The sequence below is a fragment of the Salvelinus namaycush genome, chromosome 7 (genome assembly GCF_016432855.1).
Source record: "Salvelinus namaycush isolate Seneca chromosome 7, SaNama_1.0, whole genome shotgun sequence".
Classification (NCBI taxonomy): domain Eukaryota; kingdom Metazoa; phylum Chordata; class Actinopteri; order Salmoniformes; family Salmonidae; genus Salvelinus; species Salvelinus namaycush.
In genome coordinates this window covers 58,677,620-58,693,872 of record NC_052313.1, presented here as the reverse complement: position 1 = coordinate 58,693,872, position 16,253 = coordinate 58,677,620, and the positions used below count along the sequence as shown (strand labels likewise).

Below are 16,253 nucleotides of genomic sequence, written 5' to 3'. Positions count from 1 at the left end.
ATCCCCAACACCCTCAGGTTAGCCCCAGGTTAGGTTACACACCGATGTTCCAACCAGAGCTGACGATGAACAGCCTGACCTGTCTAGCGTACTGAAGGATATACACAGACCAGGGCTTCCATTGTCTGACCCATTGATAAAACCCTCTCTGCCCCTAAACCTGCTGACAGGGCTGTAACAAGCCACAACCCCCGCTGCGTCCGGCACCCCCATCCCCCCTCTGGCCTCCATCCAGCCCTACAATGTCCCCTAAGCGCTCGGCCCTGGCCGAGGCCGGTTGGTCTTGGCGGGTGAGTCTGTGGGCTGGAAAAAGGGCCTGGCTGCTGCTTTGTGTAAGTCTCTGTGCTGGACCGGGTGAAAGCCCAGCGGGATTAGGTTAATACAGCAGTGAGCGAGGCCCGGAGGGAAGTCACCGGGAGAGGGATCAGAGCCATGGGAACTGGGGGTGGGTGCAGGGGGCGTGGAGGGGTCTGTTTGGGTGCATAGCTCCTCTCTCTGAGTTCTTAGGCTTTAATACACACACACTGGTTCAGACACACACACACAATGGTTCAGACACACACACACACACACACACACACACACACACACACACACACACACACACACACACACACACACACACACACACACACACACACACACACACACACACACACACAGGTTCAGACACACACACACACACACACACACACAATGGTTCAGACACACACACACACACACACACTGGTTCAGACACACACACACAATGGTTCAGACACACACACACACACAGGTTCAGACACACACACACTGTTGCTTTAGAAATGATTTTGCACGCTATTTCACACAAACACAATGATACAGACACACACAGATCAGACAGACATAAACAAAGAACGGCTCTCTCTCTCACGCACACACACACACACACACACACACACACACACACACACACACACACACACACACACACACACACACACACACACACACACACACACACATCAATAGAGACAGAAACTGTAAGAAGGCTACTGTATTTATTCATGTACATGACCCATGATACTGTAGGCTACATAACCCTGGGCCTAACATCACCCATGATACTGTAGGCTACATAACCCTGGGCCTAACATCACCCATGATACTGTAGGCTACATAACCCTGGGCCTAACATCACCCATGATACTGTAGGCTACATAACCCTGGGCCTAACATCACCCATGATACTGTAGGCTACATAACCCTGGGCCTAACATCACCCATGATACTGTAGGCTACATAACCCTGGGCCTAACATCACCCATGATACTGTAGGCTACATAACCCTGGGCCTAACATGACCCATTATACTGTAGGCTACATAACCCTGGGCCTAACATCACCCATGATACCGTAGGCTACATAACATTGGGCCTAACATCACCCATGATACTGTAGGCTACATAACCCTGGGCCTAACATCACCCATGATACCGTAGGCTACATAACATTGGGCCTAACATCACCCATGATACTGTAGGCTACATAACCCTGGGCCTAACATCACCCATTATACTGTAGGCTACATAACCCTGGGGCCTAACACGGCCGATGACACTGTAGGCTACATAGCCCCATTCAGTTGCACCCATCCCCTGCTGTTCCCCTGCTGTTTCCCCTGCTGTTTCCCTGCTGTCTCCCCTGCTGTTCCCCTGCTGTTTCCCCTGCTGTTTCCCTGCTGTCTCCCCTGCTGTTCCCCTGCTGTTTCCCCTGCTGTTTCCCTGCTGTCTCCCCTGCTGTTTCCCTGCTGTTTCCCCTGCTGTTTCCCTACTGTTTCCCCTGCTGTTTCCCTGCTGTTTCCCTACTGTTCCCCTGCTGTTCCCCTGCTGTTTCCCTGCTGTTTCCCCTGATGTTTACCTGCTGTTTCCCCTGCTGTTTCCCTGCTGTTTCCCCTGCTGTTTCCCTGCTGTTTCCCCTGCTGTTTCCCTGCTGTTTCCCTGCTGTTTCCCCTGCTGTTTCCCTGCTGTTTCCCTGCTGTTTCCCCTGCTGTTTACCTGCTGTTTCCCCTGCTGTTTCCCTGCTGTTTCCCCTGCTGTTTCCCTACTGTTTCCCCTGCTGTTTCCCTGCTGTTTTCCCTGCTGTTTCCCCTGCGGTTTACCTGCTGTTTCCCCTGATGTTTCCCTGCTGTTTACCTGCTGTTTCCCTGCTGTTTCCCCTGCTGTTCCCCTGCTGTTCACTTGCTGTTTCCCTGCTGTTTCCCCTGCTGTTTCCCTACTGTTTCCCCTGCTGTTTACCTGCTGTTTCCCTGCTGTTTCCCCTGCTGTTTACCTGCTGTTTCCCCTGCTGTTTCCCTGCTGTTTCCCCTGCTGTTTCCCTGCTGTTTCCCCTGCTGTTTCCCTGCTGTTTCCCTGCTGTTTCCCCTGCTGTTTCCCTGCTGTTTCCCTGCTGTTTCCCCTGCTGTTTACCTGCTGTTTCCCCTGCTGTTTCCCTGCTGTTTCCCCTGCTGTTTCCCTACTGTTTCCCCTGCTGTTTCCCTGCTGTTTTCCCTGCTGTTTCCCCTGCGGTTTACCTGCTGTTTCCCCTGATGTTTCCCTGCTGTTTACCTGCTGTTTCCCTGCTGTTTCCCCTGCTGTTCCCCTGCTGTTCACTTGCTGTTTCCCTGCTGTTTCCCCTGCTGTTTACCTGCTGTTTCCCCTGCTGTTTCCCCTGCTGTTTACCTGCTGTTTCCCCTGCTGTTTACCTGCTGTTTCCCTGCTGTTTCCCCTGCTGTTTCCCTGCTGTTTCCCTACTGTTTCCCTGCTGTTCCCCTGCTGTTTACTTGCTGTTTCCTCTGCTGTTTCCCTGCTGTTTCCCTGCTGTTCCCCTGCTGTTTACTTGCTGTTTCCTCTGCTGTTTCCCCTGCTGTTTCCCTGCTGTTTCCCCTGCTGTTTACCTGCTGTTTCCCCTGCTGTTTACCTGCTGTTTACCTGCTGTTTCCCTGCTGTTTCCCCTGCTATTTAGCTGCTGTTTCCCTGCTGTTTCCCCTGCTGTTTCCCCTGCTGTTTCCCTGCTGTTTCCCCTGCTGTTTCCCCTGCTGTTTACCTGCGGTTTCCCCTGCTGTTTCCCCTGCTGTTTCCCTGCTGTTTCCCCTGCTGTTCCCCTGCTGTTCACTTGCTGTTTCCCTGCTGTTTCCCCTGCTGTTTCCCCTGCTGTTTCCCTGCTGTTTCCCCTGCTGTTTCCCTACTGTTTCCCCTGCTGTTTCCCTGCTGTTTTCCCTGCTGTTCCCCTGCTGTTCACTTGCTGTTTCCCTGCTGTTTCCCCTGCTGTTTACCTGCTGTTTACTTGCTGTTTCCCTGCTGTTTTCCCTGCTGTTCCCCTAATGTTTCCCCTGCTGTTTACTTGCTGTTTCCCTGCTGTTTCCCCTGCTGTTTCCCTGCTGTTTCCCCTGCTGTTTCCCTACTGTTTCCCCTGCTGTTTCCCTGCTGTTTTCCCTGCTGTTTCCCTGCTGTTTCCCTGCTGTTTACCTGCTGTTTCCCCTGCTGTTTACCTGCTGTTTCCCTGCTGTTTACCTGCTGTTTCCCCTGCTGTTTCCCCTGCTGTTTCCCCTGCTGTTTCCCCTGCTGTTTACTTGCTGTTTCCTCTGCTGTTTCCACTGCTGTTTCCCTGCTGTTTCCCTGCTGTTCCCCTGCTGTTCACTTGCTGTTTCCCTGCTGTTTCCCCTGCTGTTTCCCTACTGTTTCCCCTGCTGTTTCCCTGTTGTTTTCCCTGCTGTTTACCTGCTGTTTCCCCTGCTGTTTACCTGCTGTTTCCCTGCTGTTTCCCTGCTGTTTCCCCTGCTATTTAGCTGCTGTTTCCCTGCTGTTTCCCCTGCTGTTTCCCCTGCTGTTTCCCTGCTGTTTCCCCTGCTGTTTCCCCTGCTGTTTACCTGCGGTTTCCCCTGCTGTTTCCCCTGCTGTTTCCCTGCTGTTTCCCCTGCTGTTTCCCCTGCTGTTTCCCCTGCTGTTTCCCTACTGTTTCCCCTGCTGTTTCCCTGCTGTTTCCCCTGCTGTTCCCCTGCTGTTCACTTGCTGTTTCCCTGCTGTTTCCCCTGCTGTTTCCCCTGCTGTTTCCCTGCTGTTTCCCCTGCTGTTTCCCCTGCTGTTTCCCTACTGTTTCCCCTGCTGTTTCCCTGCTGTTTCCCCTGCTGTTCCCCTGCTGTTCACTTGCTGTTTCCCTGCTGTTTCCCCTGCTGTTTCCCCTGCTGTTTCCCTGCTGTTTCCCCTGCGGTTTCCCTACTGTTTCCCCTGCTGTTTCCCTGCTGTTTTCCCTGCTGTTCCCCTGCTGTTCACTTGCTGTTTCCCTGCTGTTTCCCCTGCTGTTTACCTGCTGTTTACTTGCTGTTTCCCTGCTGTTTTCCCTGCTGTTCCCCTGCTGTTTCCCCTGCTGTTTACTTGCTGTTTCCCTGCTGTTTCCCCTGCTGTTTCCCTACTGTTTCCCCTGCTGTTTCCCTGCTGTTTTCCCTGCTGTTCCCCTGCTGTTTACTTGCTGTTTCCCTGCTGTTCCCCTGCTGTTTCCCTACTGTTTCCCCTGCTGTTTCCCTGCTGTTTCCCCTGCTGTTTCCCTACTGTTTCCCCTGCTGTTTCCCTGCTGTTTTCCCTGCTGTTTCCCAGCTGTTTCCCTGCTGTTTCCCTGCTGTTTTCCCTGCTGTTTCCCAGCTGTTTCCCTGCTGTTTCCCTGCTGTTTCCCCTGCTGTTTCCCGGCTGTTTCCCCTGCTGTTTCCCTGCTGTTTCCCCTGCTGTTTCCCCTGCTGTTTACCTGCTGTTTCCCTGCTGTTTCCCTACTGTTTCCCCTGCTGTTTCCCTGCTGTTTTCCCTGCTGTTCCCCTGCTGTTCACTTGCTGTTTCCCTGCTGTTTCCCCTGCTGTTTACCTGCTGTTTCCCCTGCTGTTTCCCCTGCTGTTTACCTGCTGTTTCCCCTGCTGTTTACCTGCTGTTTCCCCTGCTGTTTACCTGCTGTTTCCCCTGCTGTTTCCCTACTGTTTTCCCTGCTGTTTCCCTGCTGTTTTCCCTGCTGTTCCCCCTGCTGTTTCCCTGCTGTTTCCCTGCTGTTTCCCTGCTGTTTCCCCTGCTGTTTACTTGCTGTTTCCCTGCTGTTTCCCCTGCTGTTTCCCTACTGTTTCCCTGCTGTTTCCCCTGCTGTTTACTTGCTGTTTCCCTGCTGTTTCCCCTACTGTTTCCCTGCTGTTTCCCTGCTGTTTCCCCTGCTGTTTCCCCTGCTGTTTCCCCTGCTGTTTCCCTACTGTTTCCCCTGCTGTTTCCCTGCTGTTTCCCTGCTGTTTCCCTGCTGTTCCCCTGCTGTTTACTTGCTGTTTCCTCTGCTGTTTCCACTGCTGTTTCCCCTGCTGTTTCCCTGCTGTTTACCTGCTGTTTCCCCTGCTGTTTCCCTGCTGTTTCCCTACTGTTTCCCCTGCTGTTTACCTGCTGTTTCCCCTGCTGTTTACCCTGCTGTTTACCTGCTGTTTCCCCTGCTATTTACCTGCTGTTTCCCTGCTGTTTCCCCTGCTGTTCCCCTGCTGTTTCCCCTGCTGTTTCCCCTGCTGTTTCCCCTGCTGTTTCCCTGCTGTTTCCCCTGCTGTTTCCCCTGCTGTTTCCCTGCTGTTTCCCCTGCTGTTTCCCTGCTGTTTCCCTGCTGTTTCCCCTGCTGTTTACTTGCTGTTTCCCTGCTGTTTCCCCTGCTGTTTCCCTGCTGTTTCCCCTGCTGTTTCCCTGCTGTTTTCCCTGCTGTTTCCCTGCTGTTTACCTGCTGTTTCCCCTGCTGTTTCCCTGCTGTTTCCCTACTGTTTCCCCTGCTGTTTACCTGCTGTTTCCCCTGCTGTTTCCCCTGCTGTTTACCTGCTGTTTCCCTGCTGTTTCCCCTGCTATTTACCTGCTGTTTCCCTGCTGTTTCCCCTGCTGTTTCCCCTGCTGTTTCCCCTGCTGTTTCCCTGCTGTTTCCCCTGCTGTTTACCTGCTGTTTCCCCTGCTGTTTCCCTGCTGTTTCCCCTGCTGTTTCCCTGCTGTTTCCCCTGCTGTTTCCCTGCTGTTTCCCTGCTGTTTCCCCTGCTGTTTACCTGCTGTTTCCCTGCTGTTTCCCCTGCTGTTTCCCTGCTGTTTCCCCTGCTGTTTCCCTGCTGTTCACTTGCTGTTCCCCATTCTGTTTCCCCTGCTGTTTCCCTGCTGTTTACCTGCTGTTTCCCCTGCTGTTTCCCTGCTGTTTCCCTACTGTTTCCCCTGCTGTTTACCTGCTGTTTCCTCTGCTGTTTCCCCTGCTGTTTACCTGCTGTTTACCTGCTGTTTCCCTGCTGTTTCCCCTGCTGTTTACCTGCTGTTTCCCTGCTGTTTCCCTGCTGTTTCCCCTGCTGTTTCCCTGCTGTCTCCCCTGCTGTTTCCCTGCTGTTTCCCCTGCTGTTTCCCTACTGTTTCCCCTGCTGTTTCCCCTGCTGTTTACCTGCTGTTTACCTGCTGTTTCCCTGCTGTTTACCCTGCTGTTTACCTGCTGTTTTCCCTGCTGTTCCCCATTCTGTTTCCCCTGCTGTTTCCCCTGCTGTTTACCTGCTGTTTACCTGCTGTTTCCCTGCTGTTTCCCCTGCTGTTTACCTGCTGTTTTCCCTACTGTTTCCCCTGCTGTTTCCCCTGCTGTTTACCTGCTGTTTACTTGCTGTTTCCCTGCTGTTTCCCTGCTGTTTTCCCTGCTGTTCCCCATTCTGTTTCCCCTGCTGTTTCCCTGCTGTTTCCCCTGCTGTTTCCCTACTGTTTCCCCTGCTGTTTCCCCTGCTGTTTACCTGCTGTTTACCTGCTGTTTCCCTGCTGTTTCCCTTGCTGTTTACCTGCTGTTTCCCCTGCTGTTTCCCCTGCTGTTTACCTGCTGTTTACCTGCTGTTTCCCTGCTGTTTCCCCTGCTGTTTACCTGCTGTTTTCCCTACTGTTTCCCCTGCTGTTTCCCCTGCTGTTTACCTGCTGTTTACCTGCTGTTTCCCTGCTGTTTCCCCTGCTGTTTCCCTGCTGTTTTCCCTGCTGTTCCCCATGCTGTTTCCCCTGCTGTTTCCCTGCTGTTTCCCTACTGTTTCCCCTGCTGTTTACCTGCTGTTTCCTCTGCTGTTTCCCCTGCTGTTTACCTGCTGTTTCCCTGCTGTTTCCCTGCTGTTTACCTGCTGTTTCCCCTGCTGTTTCCCTGCTGTCTCCCCTGCTGTTTCCCTGCTGTTTCCCCTGCTGTTTCCCTACTGTTTCCCCTGCTGTTTCCCTGCTGTTTTCCCTGCTGTTTCCCCTGCTGTTTCCCAGCTGTTTCCCTACTGTTTCCCCTGCGGTTTCCCTGCTGTTTCCCCTGCTGTTTCCCTGCTGTTTCCCCTGCTGTTTCCCTACTGTTTTCCCTGCTGTTCCCCTGCTGTTCACTTGCTGTTTCCCTGCTGTTTCCCCGCTGTTTCCCCTACTGTTTCCCTGCTGTTTACCTGCTGTTTCCCCTGCTGTTTACCTGCTGTTTTCCCTGCTGTTCCCCTGCTGTTCACTTGCTGTTTCCCTGCTGTTTCCCCTGCTGTTTACATGCTGTTTACTTGCTGTTTCCCTGCTGTTTTCCCTGCTGTTCCCCTGCTGTTTCCCCTGCTGTTTACTTGCTGTTTCCCTGCTGTTTCCCCTGCTGTTTCCCTACTGTTTCCCCTGCTGTTTCCCTGCTGTTTTCCCTGCTGTTCCCCTGCTGTTTACTTGCTGTTTCCCTGCTGTTTCCCTGCTGTTTCCCTACTGTTTCCCCTGCTGTTTCCCTGCTGTTTTCCCTGCTGTTTCCCAGCTGTTTCCCTGCTGTTTCCCTGCTGTTTCCCCTGCTGTTTCCCGGCTGTTTCCCCTGCTGTTTCCCTGCTGTTTCCCCTGCTGTTTCCCCTGCTGTTTACCTGCTGTTTCCCTGCTGTTTCCCTGCTGTTTCCCCTGCTGTTTCCCTGCTGTTTTCCCTGCTGTTCCCCTGCTGTTCACTTGCTGTTTCCCTGCTGTTTCCCCTGCTGTTTCCCTGCTGTTTCCCCTGCTGTTTCCCCTGCTGTTTACCTGCTGTTTCCCCTGCTGTTTACCTGCTGTTTCCCCTGCTGTTTCCCTACTGTTTCCCCTGCTGTTTCCCTGCTGTTTTCCCTGCTGTCCCCCTGCTGTTTCCCTGCTGTTTCCCTGCTGTTTCCCTGCTGTTTCCCCTGCTGTTTACGTGCTGTTTCCCTGCTGTTTCCCCTGCTGTTTCCCTACTGTTTCCCTGCTGTTTCCCCTGCTGTTTACTTGCTGTTTCCCTGCTGTTTCCCCTACTGTTTCCCTGCTGTTTCCCTGCTGTTTCCCCTGCTGTTTCCCCTGCTGTTTCCCTACTGTTTCCCCTGCTGTTTCCCTGCTGTTTCCCTGCTGTTTCCCTGCTGTTTCCCTGCTGTTCCCCTGCTGTTTACTTGCTGTTTCCTCTGCTGTTTCCACTGCTGTTTCCCCTGCTGTTTCCCTGCTGTTTACCTGCTGTTTCCCCTGCTGTTTCCCTGCTGTTTCCCTACTGTTTCCCCTGCTATTTACCTGCTGTTTCCCCTGCTGTTTACCCTGCTGTTTACCTGCTGTTTCCCCTGCTATTTACCTGCTGTTTCCCTGCTGTTTCCCCTGCTGTTCCCCTGCTGTTTCCCCTGCTGTTTACCTGCTGTTTCCCCTGCTGTTTCCCTGCTGTTTCCCCTGCTGTTTCCCCTGCTGTTTCCCTGCGGTTTCCCCTGCTGTTTCCCTGCTGTTTCCCTGCTGTTTCCCCTGCTGTTTACCTGCTGTTTCCCTGCTGTTTCCCCTGCTGTTTCCCTGCTGTTTCCCCTGCTGTTTCCCTGCTGTTTTCCCTGCTGTTTCCCTGCTGTTTACCTGCTGTTTCCCCTGCTGTTTCCCTGCTGTTTCCCTACTGTTTCCCCTGCTGTTTACCTGCTGTTTCCCCTGCTGTTTACCCTGCTGTTTACCTGCTGTTTCCCTGCTGTTTCCCCTGCTATTTACCTGCTGTTTCCCTGCTGTTTCCCCTGCTGTTTCCCTGCTGTTTCCCTGCTGTTTCCCCTGCTGTTTACCTGCTGTTTCCCCTGCTGTTTCCCCTGCTGTTTCCCTGCTGTTTCCCCTGCTGTTTCCCTGCTGTTTCCCCTGCTGTTTCCCTGCTGTTTCCCTGCTGTTTCCCCTGCTGTTTACCTGCTGTTTTCCCTGCTGTTCCCCATTCTGTTTCCCCTGCTGTTTCCCCTGCTGTTTACCTGCTGTTTACCTGCTGTTTCCCTGCTGTTTGCCCTGCTGTTTACCTGCTGTTTTCCCTACTGTTTCCCCTGCTGTTTACCTGCTGTTTACCTGCTGTTTCCCTGCTGTTTCCCCTGCTGTTTCCCTGCTGTTTTCCCTGCTGTTCCCCATTCTGTTTCCCCTGCTGTTTCCCTGCTGTTTCCCCTGCTGTTTCCCTACTGTTTCCCCTGCTGTTTCCCCTGCTGTTTACCTGCTGTTTACCTGCTGTTTCTCTGCTGTTTCCCCTGCTGTTTACCTGCTGTTTCCCCTGCTGTTTACCCTGCTGTTTACCTGCTGTTTCCCTGCTGTTTCCCCTGCTGTTTACCTGCTGTTTTCCCTACTGTTTCCCCTGCTGTTTCCCCTGCTGTTTACCTGCTGTTTACCTGCTGTTTCCCTGCTGTTTCCCCTGCTGTTTCCCTGCTGTTTTCCCTGCTGTTCCCCATGCTGTTTCCCCTGCTGTTTCCCTACTGTTTCCCCTGCTGTTTACCTGCTGTTTCCTCTGCTGTTTCCCCTGCTGTTTACCTGCTGTTTACCTGCTGTTTCCCTGCTGTTTCCCTTGCTGTTTCCCTGCTGTCTCCCCTGCTGTTTCCCTGCTGTTTCCCCTGCTGTTTCCCTACTGTTTCCCCTGCTGTTTCCCTGCTGTTTCCCCTGCTGTTTCCCAGCTGTTTCCCTACTGTTTCCCCTGCGGTTTCCCTGCTGTTTCCCCTGCTGTTTCCCTGCTGTTTCCCCTGCTGTTTCCCTACTGTTTTCCCTGCTGTTCCCCTGCTGTTCACTTGCTGTTTCCCTGCTGTTTCCCCTGCTGTTTCCCTGCTGTTTACCTGCTGTTTCCCCTGCTGTTTACCTGCTGTTTCCCCTGCTGTTTCCCTGCTGTTTCCCTGCTGTTTCCCCTGCTGTTTCCCCTGCTGTTTCCCTACTGTTTCCCCTGCTGTTTCCCTGCTGTTTTCCCTGCTGTTCCCCTGCTGTTTCCCCTGCTGTTTCCCTGCTGTTTCCTTGCTGTTTCCCCTGCTGTTTCCCTACTGTTTCCCCTGCTGTTTCCCTGCTGTTTCCCCTGCTGTTTACTTGCTGTTTCCCTGCTGTTTCCCCTGCTGTTTCCCTGCTGTTTCCCCTGCTGTTTCCCTGCTGTTTACCTGCTGTTTCCCCTGCTGTTTCCCCTGCTGTTTCCCTGCTGTTTCCCTACTGTTTCCCCTGCTGTTTACCTGCTGTTTCCCTGCTGTTTCCCCTGCTATTTACCTGCTGTTTCCCTGCTGTTTCCCCTGCTGTTTCCCCTGCTGTTTCCCTGCTGTTTCCCCTGCTGTTTCCCCTGCTGTTTCCCTGCTGTTTCCCCTGCTGTTTCCCTGCTGTTTCCCCTGCTGTTTACCTGCTGTTTCCCTGCTGTTTCCCCTGCTGTTTCCCTGCTGTTTCCCTGCTGTTCCCCTGCTGTTTACTTGCTGTTTCCCTGCTGTTTCCCCTGCTGTTTCCCTACTGTTTCCCCTGCTGTTTCCCTGCTGTTTTCCCTGCTGTTCCCCATTCTGTTTCCCCTGCTGTTTCCCTGCTGTTTACCTGCTGTTTCCCCTGCTGTTTCCCTGCTGTTTCCCTACTGTTTCCCCTGCTGTTTACCTGCTGTTTCCTCTGCTGTTTCCCCTGCTGTTTCCCCTGCTGTTTACCTGCTGTTTCCTCTGCTGTTTCCCTGCTGTTTCCCCTGCTGTTTACCTGCTGTTTCCCTGCTGTTTCCCTGCTGTTTACCTGCTGTTTCCCCTGCTGTTTACCTGCTGTTTCCCCTGCTGTTTCCCTGCTGTTTCCCTGCTGTTCCCCTGCTGTTTACTTGCTGTTTCCCTGCTGTTTCCCCTGCTGTTTCCCTACTGTTTCCCCTGCTGTTTCCCTGCTGTTTTCCCTGCTGTTCCCCATTCTGTTTCCCCTGCTGTTTCCCTGCTGTTTACCTGCTGTTTCCCCTGCTGTTTCCCTGCTGTTTCCCTACTGTTTCCCCTGCTGTTTACCTGCTGTTTCCTCTGCTGTTTCCCCTGCTGTTTCCCCTGCTGTTTACCTGCTGTTTCCTCTGCTGTTTCCCTGCTGTTTCCCCTGCTGTTTACCTGCTGTTTCCCTGCTGTTTCCCTGCTGTTTCCCTGCTGTTTACCTGCTGTTTCCCCTGCTGTTTACCTGCTGTTTCCCCTGCTGTTTCCCTGCTGTTTACCTGCTGTTTCCCTGCTGTTTCTCTGCTGTTCTCCCTCTGCTTTACATTCCATACTGGTCAATCGGACAAATACCATCCTCACAATGTTTGACCGCTGTTGTTGTGATGTTGACCGCTCCACGCCCTCACACAGCCACCCCCAGACTGTACTGTGACTGAAGTCTGCTCTTCATCCCAACAAAGTACCAGAACAATACTGTGTGTGTGTGTATGTGTATGTGTATGTGTATGTGTGTGTGTGTGTGTGTGTGTGTGTGTGTGTGTGTGTGAAAGACAGAGAGAGAGAGGATGAGCATGTCGGTGCTCCACATCCAGACAGGTTTAATTCCCATCCCCCGTATCCAGTGTCAGAAACCCCACCAACCACAGGAGGCTGCTGAGGGGAGGACGGCTCATGATAAACCATGTTTTTGATTTGTTCAATACCATTCTATTTATTCTTTCCAGCCATTACTATGAGCCAGTCCTCCACAATTAAGGTGCCACCAACCCATTTTTTTTCACCCCTGACCTCCTGATTCTCTCTCTCTCTCCCTTGCTCTCTCCATCTCCCCCTTTTCCTCACCATCTCGACAGGCCAAGCCTCGGCTTGTTTTGTCAGACCCTTGTCGTCCGGTTGGCGCTGGCACAGGTCCCGCCACGTTACGAGGGCCAGGCTGTAGATGAACGGGCCAGCGTGCACACCACCCACCAATTCTGCTGACTGAGCCCGTCCCACCATGAGATAATGCCATTCCACAGAGATCCGCACTAAAGCCCCTCTTTTCTGCCCCACAGGTATATAAAGAGGGGGCGGCTGCAGAGGAGAGGATATGCATCACTTGGGACCCCTACTCCTCTCTACTACTACTGCTGCTTTTGTTTCTCTCCCACGGCATCTCTAGTCCTCCCTCACGCCTCTCTCTCTCTACTCCTAACAGAACACAGACACTAGCGAGCCGAGCTAAAGCCGAGCAGCAAGAACCTGCCTGTATCGAGTTTGGGCCCGTCGAGCTAAAACCTAACCTACGCTAGTATGGATATTCCCATCCAGCACCCCTGGTTCAGACGTGCCATGGGTTCCATGTATCCCGCCCGTCTCTTTGACCAGTTTTTCGGGGAGGGCATGTTCGACTATGACCTGTTCCCCTACGCTGCCTCCACCATCAGCCCCTACTACAGACAGTCGCTGTTCCGCAACTTCCTGGACTCCACCAACTCTGGCATGTCTGAGGTAACAACTAACCTGTTCCACCTGACTGATTGATCACTGTGCGCAGCATTGGAAGTGTTCAGTCTGGTTTACCAGGCTCACCTGCTCCATCCTCTGGGGAAGAATAGGATCCACTAAGACCTATTCATTCACCATCATTCTAAATCTGTGGTCACTTTAGTTTAGTTCAAACTACCCAAATGTATAATTTGCATGTTTTTTGTTGTCTATTTTTATGGATAGAAAGCAGACTTGGTTGTCAGTGTTTGATGGGGAAAGATGTAATATATCATAGACAGAAGAGCCTGCATGTTGTCCTAGCTTACAGAGAGAGCTTGTGTGTCCTTGGGGGAATCGAATCATCCCCAGCTTACAATCGGCTCATTCATCCCCCCCTCCTCTCCCCTGTAACTATTCTCCAGGTCGTTGCTGTAAATGAGAATGTGGTCTCAGTCAACAGACCTGGTAAAATAAGGGTACAATAAATCAATTGAAGCTGGGTTATTAGTGCCATGATGCATTGGTTACATCCTCTACAGTTTTCATTAAAAAAGAGGATTCGCAAAATGGACTGAGATTGGACAGATTTGAATTGCACTGTAATTGCCCCTAAGGTGGTCTATGTGTGCATATCTTTCACAGAGAAACTCAATGTATTTAATCTAGGAGGCCTACACTGAATTCGTTACTAATACAGGGAGATGTAACAGTTATAGAGAAGAGAAAGCTGAGTGGGGAAGGCAAGGACATGACCCTGGGGAAGTCCCTATACCAAATCAGAGAGAAGCAGTAGCGCTAGCCAGGTCTGTTATTGAATGGCTATGACAGCAGTAGCGCTAGCCAGATCTGTTATTGAATGGCTATGACAGGAGTAGCGCTAGCCAGATCTGTTATTGAATGGCTATGACAGCAGTAGCACTAGCCAGATCTGTTATTGAATGGCTATGACAGCAGTAGCACTAGCCAGGTCTGTTATTGAATGGCTATGACAGCAGTAGCACTAGCCAGGTCTGTTATTGAATGACTATGACAGGAGTAGCGCTAGCCAGATCTGTTATTGAATGGCTATGACAGCAGTAGCACTAGCCAGATCTGTTATTGAATGGCTACGACAGCAGTAGCGCTAGCCAGGTCTGTTATTGAATGGCTATGACAGCAGTAGCGCTAGCCAGATCTGTTATTGAATGGCTATGACAGCAGTAGCGCTAGCCAGATCTGTTATTGAATGGCTATGACAGCAGTAGCGCTAGCCAGATCTGTTATTGAATGGCTATGACAGCAGTAGCGCTAGCCAGATCTGTTATTGAATGGCTACGACATCCTGCTATCCTATACAGCTGTAGTAGATGTTGCTGATTGTCATAAGAGAGTACAGAGAACAGAGAGGTCAAATATCCCCACTGCTGGAGCTGTAAACAACGATAAGAAGTGCATTTTGCAGTTTGCAAGATTATTGCAAGTACGTTGAAAATGTGCAGCAAATGGAATGCACTAATCTTGAGTGATTCTCAGCAGGGAGGAGCTCAGAGACTGCTGCAGTGTTATCCACCTAGTCTAAACCAGGCCAAACAGAGTCATGCTCTGTCCTGCCCATAATATACTGACTCATTCCATTACTAGCTCAAACTGCATTTCAACTTGGGTTATATGCCAGGATAGCAGAATTTCGATGTCCAAACAACATCTAGTGTTTTGGTGACGAGTGACACACATTTTGTTTTGCAGCATCTATATACACACTTTAGAAATGGATAATCTTCTTCATATCTCTCTGAGATATGACTCCATGACAACATATAGAACTGAACTTATATGGGGGAAAAAACTACATTTCAGAAGATGAGCATCACTGTGGTTACCAGGTTCCCGCCACCTGTGACCTTTAACCTTCAACCCCTTTCCCTCTATCTCTCCAGGTGAGGTCCGACAGGGACAAGTTCTCGGTCTTCATGGATGTGAAGCACTTCTCTCCTGATGAACTCAACGTAAAGGTGACTGATGACTACGTGGAGATCCAGGGCAAGCATGGAGAGAGACAGGTGAGGCCTCCCACCATCGGTGACCCCTGGTTGGATGGGTTAAGATTTCATCCCCATCCAAGCAGCACACACCCTAATCTCTCTGGACAGACAGGCCGAGCTAGCTCAAAACTTTAACTATGACTTGTGGTAGTACACCCACTCCTGAGTTCAAACACAATCCGTCTACTATGGCTTGGAACACCAAAGCCTGGTTTCTCACATGTGCACATATATATCAGTGGGGGCTGTTGATGGTTCATAATAATGTCTGGAACGAAACAAATAGAATGGAATCAACACCTGGAAACCATGGAAACCACGTGTTTGATATATTTGATACCATTCCACTGATTCCGCTCCAGTCATTACCACGAACCCATCCTCCCCAATTAAGGTGTCACCAACCTCCTGTGACATACTGTATATACTGTACAGGTATAGTGTGAGTGCCTGCACATCTGTCACATGGAAACAACCTGTGGCAGTAATACCAGCAACAAGCACACCAGATACTGTCATCACTGTGCTTTCCAGGTCAGTGCATTCATCCTTAGGCAGGTTGCTCATTCCAACTACCTAGACAGAGCCACTGCTACAACAACCAGCTTTAACCAGCCACGTCCTCAAAGAGATGCTAACAAGATGTGTTATTAGATTCAACATTTTGAGTCAGAGGAGAATTTCTCAACCGAATGAATTCAAAGAATGTGTGTGTGTGTGTTGTTCACACGTGCGTTAAGTGAGTGTTTTGTTTACTCTGGGAATTGGTCGGCTTAGGCGCATTGCCCCTCATACAAATTCAATTCAACCCTTTTCAAGGCCCATGTTCAGCCAGGATGAAGTCAAACAACCAAGCAGTTACGTGTCCTCAGACTAAACTATACACACTGACACACTTTGCTGGGAAAAACATCTCCAATGATAGGGATTCCTACATAAACAATGGGACACATTGTTCGGGATCATTTAATTTCCTTGGCCACACGGTGACACAGAACAAATGTGATGTATGTTAGTCATAGAGGTGAACGTGACCCACAATGTTTTGAGTTTTCCTTTGTAAGATTTAAGCGTCATTAAATTAGATTACAATATGCTACTTATCTCTCTCTTCTCTCTCTTTCTTCTCTCTTCTCTCTCTTCTCTCTCTCTCTCTCTCGTCATTTATTTTCATTCTGGATGTTAGTGGCCTCCAGGGACAGGCTGAGTGGGGGAGCCGTTGTAACTAAGGAACGTTTTGCTTTCTCTTACGTCCTTCCCAGCCGCCGCAGATGTTTTTTTCAGAGAGGGCTGAATTCATATGGTTAGGCCTACATTTGACAGACAGTGCGAAGGGATAATGATTTAAAAAGCACTACAAAAACCTTCATAATTTTCCATCTAAAGTGTTGAACGTGGACACTCTATATCGTTACTCTCATCCTCATTTCTCTCTCTCTTGTCTCCAGGACGACCACGGTTACATCTCGCGTGAGTTCCACCGCCGCTACCGCCTCCCCTCCAGCGTGGACCAATCGGCTATCTCCTGCACACTGTCCACCGACGGCCTCCTGACCCTTTGTGGCCCAAAGGTCACCGGTGGCGGTGGCGACCTCGGCCGGGGCGACCGCAGCATCCCCGTCACCCGCGACGACAAGACTAACGCTGCCCCCTCCTCTTAAGAAGACGGGCGTGCTGCCAGCCGGGTTGCA

At 51.3% G+C, this 16,253-nt stretch overlaps 1 protein-coding gene across 1 annotated transcript; it reads left to right on the top strand.

Moving 5' to 3' along the window:
• Window positions 1–12,364: 12,364 nt before the first annotated feature.
• Window positions 12,365–16,253, top strand: LOC120050580 (alpha-crystallin A chain-like). The gene is made up of 3 exons (XM_038997174.1): window positions 12,365–12,562; window positions 14,458–14,580; window positions 16,011–16,253. The coding sequence occupies exons 1-3, from the start codon at window positions 12,365–12,367 to the stop codon at window positions 16,221–16,223; spliced, it is 534 nt and encodes a 177-aa protein (XP_038853102.1). The 3' UTR covers window positions 16,224–16,253.